General features: G+C 39.9%; 3 protein-coding genes across 6 annotated transcripts; 2 read left to right on the forward strand and 1 right to left on the reverse strand.

The window, feature by feature from the left end:
- Positions 1 to 79: 79 nt before the first annotated feature.
- LOC119129152 (coiled-coil domain-containing protein 149-like) lies at positions 80 to 5,452 on the forward strand. Of its 2 annotated transcripts, XM_037262232.1 has the most exons (13): positions 80 to 353; positions 1,148 to 1,309; positions 1,394 to 1,432; positions 1,861 to 1,968; positions 2,375 to 2,491; positions 2,584 to 2,756; positions 2,841 to 2,913; positions 3,069 to 3,153; positions 3,265 to 3,409; positions 3,476 to 3,552; positions 4,040 to 4,075; positions 4,153 to 4,194; positions 4,269 to 5,452. In XM_037262232.1, exons 1-13 carry the CDS (start codon positions 303 to 305, stop codon positions 4,703 to 4,705), a joined length of 1,545 nt encoding a protein of 514 aa, XP_037118127.1. In that variant the 5' UTR covers positions 80 to 302; the 3' UTR covers positions 4,706 to 5,452. The 2 variants fall into 2 exon arrangements, with proteins under 2 accessions (XP_037118127.1, XP_037118135.1); XM_037262240.1 differs by lacking the exon at positions 4,040 to 4,075.
- On the reverse strand, positions 5,272 to 7,439 carry LOC119129188 (extracellular superoxide dismutase [Cu-Zn]-like). 2 transcript variants are annotated; one of them, XM_037262285.1, is made up of 2 exons: positions 7,288 to 7,439; positions 5,272 to 6,248 (listed from the first exon to the last, which is right to left on the reverse strand). In XM_037262285.1, exon 2 carries the CDS (start codon positions 6,233 to 6,235, stop codon positions 5,615 to 5,617), a length of 621 nt encoding a protein of 206 aa, XP_037118180.1. In that variant the 5' UTR covers positions 6,236 to 6,248; positions 7,288 to 7,439; the 3' UTR covers positions 5,272 to 5,614. The 2 variants fall into 2 exon arrangements, with proteins under 2 accessions (XP_037118180.1, XP_037118172.1); XM_037262277.1 differs by lacking the exon at positions 7,288 to 7,439 and adding an exon at positions 6,851 to 6,978.
- LOC119129174 (extracellular superoxide dismutase [Cu-Zn]-like) lies at positions 7,064 to 10,596 on the forward strand. Of its 2 annotated transcripts, none has more exons than XR_005099143.1 (2): positions 7,064 to 7,223; positions 9,229 to 9,346. XR_005099143.1 is itself a non-coding variant. In XM_037262261.1 (2 exons), the coding sequence occupies exons 1-2, from the start codon at positions 8,920 to 8,922 to the stop codon at positions 9,845 to 9,847; spliced, it is 723 nt and encodes a 240-aa protein (XP_037118156.1). In that variant the 5' UTR covers positions 8,543 to 8,919; the 3' UTR covers positions 9,848 to 10,596. The 2 variants fall into 2 exon arrangements, 1 of the variants encoding a protein (XP_037118156.1); XM_037262261.1 differs by lacking the exon at positions 7,064 to 7,223 and adding an exon at positions 8,543 to 9,023 and having other exon boundaries at positions 9,229 to 10,596.
- Positions 10,597 to 10,611: the final 15 nt, after the last annotated feature.

Raw genomic sequence — 10,611 nt, forward strand, 5'->3', positions numbered from 1 at the left:
GTTTTAAAACCACGTGACTTCAAAGAAACCGTGCGATTGGCTCAAAGTGACACGTGATCCAGGCTAACCCGAGCCACCAAGATTTTTTTTTTAAAGGATTTAGCTGCTATAGTAGGAAACGGCAAGAAAATGCGCTATTGCCACTGTTTACAAGAACATCTCTGATGACTCCTGCTAATTGTGTCCAGCTCATCGGCGTTGATGATCCAAAAATGTAGCTGGAAGTATTTTGAGCAGAAAGGACACGTTTATTTGTGTCATATTTTGACGTCAGTAAGGTTTTTCTTGCACGTCACAGGGAGATGGATCTGTCAAGGAGGAGTGACGGCGACTGGCAGGGAATGGTAAACGAGGTAAAAACAAAACCTGTGTGCTAAAAACCGAGCACTGGCTTGACCTCTCGAATCTCACGTCCTGACACTTAATAATCGTGCTATTTGTTACTAATGCCGCTTAAATGGCTTAGCTTGAAGCAGAGCTCTCCTTGCCTGCAGGGCACGATCACAAGGAAGTGATTTTTGCTGCAACTGCACAGTGTAAAAACACAAGTCTACATTAATTTTTTATTTTTTTAGAAGATTGATTATCACGAAATATGGGTACAATTGTGTTTGTTTGTTTGTTTGTTTGTTTTGGAGTGATGAAATGAGCAAATGATGTACAGAGGAACCCCATTGCTGTTTGTAGAAATCCTTACACGGGGTTCCTGGGTTCAAACAAGATATGCAATAGCTTGCTTTCCCAGAAAATACTAAATTGAACATCATCCACCCAGCCATTTACTACAGTAGATAATATGGGGTCACAGGTGAGCTGGCCTCTGGCGGGCTGATAGTGGGATACAGCCGACACTGGTTGCCAGCCAATCGCAGCGCACTGAAAAAATATATAAAATAACACTCCCATTCTTCAATGAACCTATCATGCATTTTCCTGGCATCACTGGCCCTCCAAAATGACTTTTTAGGAGACCCCCTAAAATGCATGTTTGGTCAACCCTCAATTGCGATTACAAGTTTTATCGAAAATGGATGGATGAGACTGATCGGGTTAAAAAAGGTGATATATTCATGTCATATTTTACAACATTAATTTTCCTTGCATCTGAAAATGTCCTTTGTCATGACCAATATCCATTCCTTCCCAGTTCCTAATTTGTAAGCGGAAGCTGGAGAGCAAGAAGGAAGCTCTGCTTATCCTGTCCAAAGAGCTGGATACATGCCAGCAGGAGAGGGATCAGTACAAGCTGATGGCCAACCAGCTTCGTGAGCGGCACCAAGGACTGAAAAAGAAATACAGGGAGCTCATTGTAAGATGTTTGCAGGCATTGTTGTGAAGACACACAAATTATTTTGCTGTAACGCATTGCATTCTATTAATTCCTTAAAAACAGGATGGGGATCTGTCTTTGCCTCCCGAAAAACGGCACCAAGTAAGTTTTCAAAGCCGGATATTACACTATGTCACAAGCCATTATGAATTTGATTGCTCAGATCTGATGAATTTCATTTGCTGTCCTATGATGACCTTGTTCATTTAAAGACTTTTGATTTCCTTGTACCTTGGGTCCCATCCAAGAGAACTGATTTTCAACATTATTATGTTCGGTTCATGGTGTGCAAGCTAGCATAGGACCAATTTCACCTTAATGCCCCATTCAAAATGAAACTCCGATTGACAATCGACCTTCACCCTTTGGGTTGCATCGGGATAGGTGTCAGCGTCCTGAACAGAATTAACAGTATAGAAAATGGAAGGATGTACAATCTATCATGACATCAGCTAACTGCTCTAATTTGATCAATTGTATCAAAGGGTCACAAGAATGACTTACACTAAAGCTTATGGCATTTTCCACAGGTGAATTTAGCTCAGTTATTGAGGGACTCAAGAGAAAAAAGCAACCGTCTCTCTGATGAGGTGAAGGAGCTGAAGCAACGACTGGCCGAAGCTCAGGGAGACAACAAGGTCTGTGACATTACTCAATTTCCATGGGTGGGACATTTGTACAGCAAATAGATCACATTGAACATCTCTAATTCCAATTTTTATCAAATGTGTATTTACCAAAATTACATCTGTATAATGCACCTCAATTTTGCACCCTGCTTCCTGGCATCCTGGCAAATCAACAACTAATAATGCCCAGGAAGTAAAAATAGATAATTTAAAAAAATCATTTATTTAAAGGTGGGAACACGAATAAATGTTTGTTCTTTAAGGGGATAGAAAAAAACGATATGTCCTTGTTTCTGTAATGGCGTTCAAAAGATGGGCAGCATCACCTTATAAATCCCCAAACATGACAAATATAGTTTAAAAACACGAAGTCTCCAAGAAGTGATCATCTTCAGATGGCTTTATTGTCTTCCAGCTCCTACGTATGACTATCACCAAACAACGACTGGGAGACGACGAGGTAGGCGCTCGCCATTTCCCAGCGCATGAACGTGAGGACTTGGTCAAACAATTGGAAAGAGCCAGAGAGCAGGTGAACATGACTGACCACTCGCGTTTTACCAACCCAGATGACCTCTGACTACATGGAGCTGTGTGCGTGTGTTCGTATTGGGGTGGCTGTAGAACGAATTGCTGGAGCACAGCACAAAGTCTCTCAGCGACGAGCTTCAGGACGTCCGAGCGGAGCGCGACGTGTTTCAGCAGAAGGCTCATCGCCTCAATGTGGAGATGAACCACATCGTTGGAAATGTTGACGTTCGGATTTTGGATATCGACGCTCTCTGCATGGAGAATAGGTTTGTTGGCGTGAAGAACTTAAAACAACAAAAGAAGTGTGGAAGAGTTCTTGACCATTTCTTAACATGTTCGGACTATTTCAGGTATTTGCATGATCGGCTCTGTCAGCTTACGGAGGAGGTCACCTTGCTCAAGACAAATCTGGGCAAGTACAAGGTACATGGATTTCACACATTATATTCGCTGCAACGTATTTTTTACCCACCGACTAAAATACTAAAATGTAAATTACACTACACGACTGTAGGGGGAGACAAAGAGTTAAAAAATGGTGAATTTTGTTTTTAATACTGTATTTAAACTCATTTCAGAGTGCACTGGAATCCAGGAAGAATGTCAGAGTCTGCGGGAAGCCGAACAGCAGTGCACTCACTGGGGTGCTCTCAGCCAAACAAGGTGTCATCTCATTCGCAGCACACTCTCATCTCACCCTGACTTGAATTTTCCGTCTGTCACATGCATTTGTGTGATGGAAAGTTTGACGACTGTATCTGGGTGTGTCTGCAGTGAAGGAGCTGCTGTCTGACGAAAGCGGGTGCACGCTGCCCGTCACCGCCCAGTCCATTTCGGACCTCAAGTCCCTGGCCACCGCTCTCCTGGAAACCATCCACGAGAAGAACATGTTGATTCAGCACCAGCGACAAATTAACAAGTGCTGACTGTTATTTGTCTTTCTCTGCTTCACCAGCATGTTTCTTATTGGGTCCCTTATCTCCAGGGTTCTTGGAACTCGAGTTGCAGAACTGGAGAAGAAACTCAAATCATTGGAGACGTCCGGATTGTGGAGTCTGCCGGGTAGGCAAATATGTGATCAGTGAGAGACATTTGTCTATACAGTCATAATATTTAGGAATGCTCAAGCCAACTTTTTTTCAGATTAAAACCAGTAAGAGTACTTAATTCTTTAGTCACCTATACAGATGCCAATAATAATCGTACTTTTTGATACATAAAAATCCTCAACCTAAAAATGACCTAACAGCTCAAATATATCATTTCTTTGGCAGTTTTTCTTCCCATTTTCTGTATTTTCTGCATAACATCGCAAGTATCGATACCTTGAAATAAGGAAGTTATCGGCATCAAAACTGATACCCAGTATCAGTATTTGGCATCCCTAATAATAGTTTATAAATCCCCTCTATCTCTATGCCTTGATTGCAAAGCCAAAAACTGTCTTGTCCTCTCACTTCATGTGCTTGAAAAATAATAAAATGGTTGAAGCACTTCTAATCAGCATGCAAATGATTCTTTCCTCTGCTTTTTGTGTTTTGTCCCAAAGGCCTTACTTACCATATCTCAGTGGGCATATGCGGAAGTATGTCTCTCCTCTTTTTTTTTTCTGTTACTGTGAAACTATATCAAGATAATTAACACTATTTTCCTTCATAATAGAGGGAAAAGACAGCTGCAACACTCTGCCACCAGACACATCAGGTTTGCAAGAGGACCTTTTTTTTTTTCCCCCTTGTCTCCTCATACTGTCATACGTTGTATGCGTGTTTTCACAGGGGAGTCAGAGCAATGTTCATCAGGACATCCAATACAAGCGAGTGAAACGCCAGCAGAACCTCCCAAATCGTCCCACTCGTCTTTCCCTCCATCTGAAGAGGAGCCGTCTAATCCTCCGACGAGAATCTTGCCAAACAGCCATGAGCTATGTGAAGGTCAACAATCCAAAGATGACAAGAGTGCAGGTGATGTTTTCCCCCCTCCAATAGATGTGAACACACCCCTTGTGTCAAACACCTCTGAGCGACCAACTGTCACATCCAACCACACGAGAGAAAATAAAGATGAAGTGGGAGCAGAGAACGTTGAAACGGAATGTATCATAATAGAGGAACATGTCCATATCCCACCAACGGTTCCCTTTGAAAAGGAGCAGGAAATTCAACAAGATCAGGATTTTTTTATCGGGACAGATAATATGGCATGTTCTGTTTGATACTGTCCACTTTCAAGGATGACATCCAAAAAACAATTGTTCTTTCACACTGGCACTGTACATTCCAGAAGACTTCTAGAGGCTGCTACTTAATCTGTATTTTACAGTTTTTAACACAATTGTGCTTAAAAAGCAGAGTAGTTGCGCTTTGATCATTTTAGACAACTGAATACATTAGACTACCAAGCAAGCTAACAGGATTTTCATGACAGTTTCATTATTTTAGTGAAGTGTTATGAATGTATCTGTAGAGTCAAGCACCAAAATGTGACAAATAGCCTCTAAGAACTTTTTCAATATGGATTACTTGTAGAAGGAAAACAAAACTATCAGTTCTACTCAGAAACCACTCCATCAAGGATTTAAGGGTTACATAACATTTGAACAAGACAAATGAGAATGCATATTCCCATAAGCTCAGTCTGGATCAGATGTAATTGAAATCAGATTTGTTGGATTTTTTTTTTTTCCTTCATTGTGAAGGATGAATTTGGTGAAATGGATTTTCAATTTAACCATTGGAAAAGTATCCTTGGAGGACAGAAATCACCACTCAACAATTCAAATAGTTGCATCAGCTGTTTATTTATTCACAAGCTACAGAGTGAAACAAATTGCGAGCACACCATTTAAAGACTGCGTGTAAGGGACACCAACGGCACTGGATGAATAGTTACGACAACTGCCTCAGGAGGGGCACTGTTACATATTCCAATTGTAAGCACTTGTCATTGTGTGATGAAACAAGTGTATTAGTAAATAATTTCTTCAAAATAAACTACTTTTCATATGTTTGCACAGCAAAAAAAAAAAGTGTCTATCAGGCATATTGAGCCTAGGCAATGATGTAGGATTGATATATTTAAGATCTGCAAGCGCATGTAGAATAGATGTATGGCAAGTGTGGCATTAAATTTTCTGCAGGCGCCTAGTCATCGACCTGGAGTATGTATTCCAGGGATTGGGGGTTGAAATCCCAATAACACAGCAACCGAGCCTGCGTCCTGAATTTCCATGAAGCAGACTGCCAGCATCCCCCCCAAGGCCCAGGTCATCCTGGTGCTCGTGAATCACGACTGCTCTTCCAAGCACAGACAGATTACCAAATAGCGTGGCCTCAGATTCAAATGCTGCGTTGATTTTGCCTTGTTGAGGCACAAAGTTTCCAAAATCTCCTGGGTGGTTGGGGTGATTGACACCTTCAGGGTTGTAGTGGCCTCCAGCGGAATCGCACCCCTGCTGCAGGTCTCCATACTGATGAATGTGCACCGCCCTGGACGCTGGCACGCTCCCCGTGGGGAATCCATTGAAGCGGAGAATCACTCTGAGCTTCCCATGAGGATAATCTTGCTTGAAGAGCACTTGGCCATAGACTTTGGGCAAACCCTCAGCTAGCGTGGAGCTTGGTCTCACTTTACAGGTTGCATACAGAGCACCATTGTTTTGCCAGACCTCTGGTGGTGCCCAGGTGCTGGTGGAGGCTGAGGCACTCTGACAGATGTACAGCACCAAAAGAAGGGACGCCACCATTATTGACTTTGGCCTGTAAGATATGAAAAGATTATCCATTACAATTCAAAGGCTTAATTTCAACAAAATTGGTACATAGTTAGCTTCAATAGAAAGTCCTTCCTTTAATAGTATTTAAGGTTCAAACTGACAAAAAACAATCACTCATTTTTATTTTGATGACCGCAACACATTCCAAAAAGCTCCAGCAGAGGCCTGTTAACCACTGCGTCATCACCTTGCCATTGCGCAACACCCAATAAGTGTTTGGTAAATGAGGATATAATTGTAGAGTTCCTCCGATTCTATGTCTTTCAGTTGCTTAACAGTCCGATTGGTGTTTGTAAAGACTTACTGTTAACTAGTGACAATATTATTCTCTTGTTTAATAGGTGAAAGTTGACAGTTGTGGGCATCTTGGGAAAACATGCAATAGCTGGACAAGTGAACTAGTGCACAATGATCTAACGAAAACGGGTCTTATGCAGAATTTAATAAGCTAAATAAGTTACATGAACCAAAGTGCGGCACAGGTTTATAGGACTGCCAAAGTTGGAATTTTTCGCGTTTTCAGCATGCAAACCATTTCAGTCGTACTTTTTGAGTCAGCTTGGTAAAATAAAGAAATATACTCACCAGTGTTGATGCATTGTTACTACAAACTGCAGAATCAAAGAACGTTTGAGCAACAGATTATTTTTCTTGTTATAAGGGAATCAGGGACTTGATGTCCGAGATCGACTGGGCACCCGCTTTCGTCAGACAACAGCTTCTTCACTGCACGCACCAGGGGTGGGCAATTTCAGTCCTCGACGAACGGTAACGGTGTCCGGCATGTTTTATAGGTCTCCCTGCTGCAACACACGTGAAAATAATCAAAATTGTGATCTATTTTTGCTTATTGTCTGACCATTTGAATTAGGTGTGTTACAACAGAGAGACATATAAAACACGCAAGACACGGGCCTTCGAGGACTGACACAGTCGTCAAAAGTTCCGTTACACAAAGGTATGTAACATTCAGAAAATCAAAGTTAAGGTGAGACGAGAGTGTGCCGTGAATGAGATCATACCTTGTTTGATTGCGTTGTTAGGCTTCCTGCAGACTGGCATTCCTTTTAAATTGCAGTGCACTCTGAAATGAGTTTTTATACAATACGTATTACAAGCAATAAAAAAAAAAAAATCCCCATTTTGTTTTTAACTCTTCGTCTCCCCCTACAGTTGTGAAGTATAATTTACATTTTCGTATTTTAGTGGGTAAAAAAACAAAAAACTTTATTATGAGAAATAAAATAAGAAACAATGAGATTGCAGATACCGTTCTAGATAATAGTGAATTAAAGCCAGATCAAAATGATGTGGTAGTGGGTTTCAACAGATTCTTTGCTGATTTAATACACTAGAAAAATACGGAGTCAAAGAGTGAATTGTATTTTTTGGGGGGTATTTTTTATTGAGGCACATGTTAGTGAGTTCTTTTATTTCTATGTGGTTGTTGGAGTTTTTTGCTTCTTTGTTTCAAGCATAAATAAGAGCACAAAAATACTGCAATCAATCACAAATGTGGACTATACTATTCGCTTGTGAGCTGCTCCATGAAACCAAACATCAAAAACAAAAATGACCTTGACTTCAAATTCAATGTTTGTGAAATAATCCCTTTGAATAAACAAGATTTCATTTTGAAAGGCTATTTGAAAAAACAAGAGTTGAATCCATTTCCATTGGATTTTATTAAACTAATAGAAAAGTTACAAAATGTATGCAATAGAAAAAAAGATGGAAGCGTTTCACTTGTTTAGCATAAATAAGAGCACTTAAACAATTCATTACCAATATATTTCCGTGCCTGTAACGCATTTAACTTAACCTAAATATATTTATTAACTTAATTAACTTATATATATTTAAGTACCAGCAGCTAAAAAAATAGGGTTTGACTTGAGGCTAAATGCTTGTGAAAGAATCCCTTTGAATAATCAGAAATACCATTTGAAGTACGAAGGGCCGCCCCTGGTAATAGTTAAGTTTACACACACGTAATTGAGCTCCACCCTTGGTAAAGCGACACCCACTGACTTGCTTACAATACAACATAGAAAAATATAATAACATAAAAAAATATATAATTCTAAATAGAGGCTATTGTTACTTGCCACATTTTGGTACTGGGCCCTACAGATACATCCATAACAATTCACTGAAGCAATGAAACTGTGCTTTTACGGAACTCCTGTTAGCGTTCTTTGTTGTCTAATGCGTTTAGTTATCATAAATCCATGAATTCCATTACAGAAATAAGGACATGCTGGTTTTTTTTTTCCTACCCCCTTAAAGCACAAACAAGTATTTGCTTTCCCACCTTTTGTTAAATTATTTTACTTTGATATCTATTTTTTCCTTTGTGGGCATTATGGGATTAGTTGTTGATTTCCCAGGATGCAAAATTGAGGTACATTGTAATTTTGGTAAACACACATTTGATAAAAATTGGAATTAGAGAAGTTCAATTGTGAATTACTTGCTATTCAAATGCCTCAGCCATGGAAAGTCTGTGCTCCAGGTGTTTATGTTAAGACAACCATATGCATGTAAACGTCTCACAACTCATTTAAAAATCAGTATACACATCGTCTTTTGTGTATTTGTGCTCCACCCTCAGTAAAGCAACGCCCACTTACGATACAACGAAACATATATATATGATAACATTGCTTCGTTCGTCAAGCGATCCTTGCAGCAAAAACTTCCAAGATATTTGGTTCGCCCTAGTTTTCTTAATTGTAGTAACAATGCATCAACACTGGTGAGTATATTAACTTGGGAATGTACTGCTGTCGTCAAATTCAAAAGAATATAATACTTAGGGGATTTCTTTTTATCAGTTTGAGCCTTAAACATCTGTCAAGTCAATCAAATCATTTTATTTTTATTTACACTGTACAGTATGTATCAACCTCATTGGAATTGAGCATTTATAGTATAATGGATGATGTTTTCCTTTCTTTCAGGCTAAAGTGTATAGTGGGGGCATTGCTTCTGTTTGTGCTGTCCACCTGTCAGTGTGAACCAGACCACACCGACAGACAACGACCAGACGTCGGGCAAAACAATGGCATTCGGTATGCAACCTGTGAAATGAGCCCAAACTTACCGCCGGTTGAGGGTTTGCCCCAAATCTATGGCCGACTGCTCTTTAGGCAGGATAATGCTAATGGAACGATGAGAGTCCTTCTCTGGTTTAATGGATTCCCCACAGGGAGCGGGCCAGAGCCCAGGGCGTTGCACATTCATCAGTATGGAAACCTGATGAACGGGTGCGGTTTAACTGGAAATCACTTCAACCCTGAAGGTGTCGCTCATCCCAACCACCTGGGAGATTTGGGAAACTTTCTGCCTCAGCAAGGTGAAATCAGAGCAGTGTTTGAATCTGAGGTCACGCTATTTGGTCATCTGTCTGTGCTTGGAAGAGCAGTCTCGATTCACCAGGGGCGGGATGACCTTGGCCTTGGGGGGAATGATGGCAGTCTGATTCATGGAAATGCAGGAGTTGTACTCAGCTGCTGCGTTATTGGGGTTACCTCCCCCGATTTGTGGAGGGCACACATTACGCAAATATGGGGAATTTAATGCCACATTTTTGCTGATAGCCATACATGTAGTCAACATGCGCTGGCTGATCTTAAATATCATAATCATACAACTTTGCACAGGCTAATTAGCCTGATACACTGATTTTTCCTGCTTTGCTTAGAAAATGTGTGGAAAGTGTTTTGAAGAAATTAATAATAATTAATGATACATTTTACAGTTAGTTCTTTCATTACAAACAAACACAAGGACCAGTGCTTGCAATTGAAATACGTAGTGCAAATGCAGTCTTTAAATGATGAACTAATGTTTTTTTTGTTGTTGTTGTTAATCAATGAATGCTTATAAATGACAGACATATACTTGGCTTCAGATGACACTAATGTGAATGAATAAATTACACCGCTGATGAAACTATTTCAATTGTTTGGACTTTAGAGTGGTGATTTCTGTTCAAATGTTATGTAACTGTTGAATCCTTGGTGGAGTGGTGTCTAAGTACAATTGGAAGAGTTTTATTTTACTTCTACAGGGAGTCTATGAATTAAAAATGTTTCTTCATAGAGGCTATTGTTATTTTCCACATTTTGGTGCTGGCCCCAACAGATAGATTCATAACAATTCACTGAAACAATGAAACTATATGTCTTTATGAAAATACTGTTAACTTGTTCTGTAGTCTAATGCATGTTTAAGTTTGTTTATGCTTACGTGTTCCTAATAATGTATGTTCCTTGTGGATTAAAATAAAAGACAATAAAATTATCCAAAATAACAAATCATTACAACGAGAATTCTGTGCG

The sequence above is a fragment of the Syngnathus acus genome, chromosome 1 (genome assembly GCF_901709675.1).
Source record: "Syngnathus acus chromosome 1, fSynAcu1.2, whole genome shotgun sequence".
Classification (NCBI taxonomy): Eukaryota; Metazoa; Chordata; class Actinopteri; order Syngnathiformes; family Syngnathidae; genus Syngnathus; species Syngnathus acus.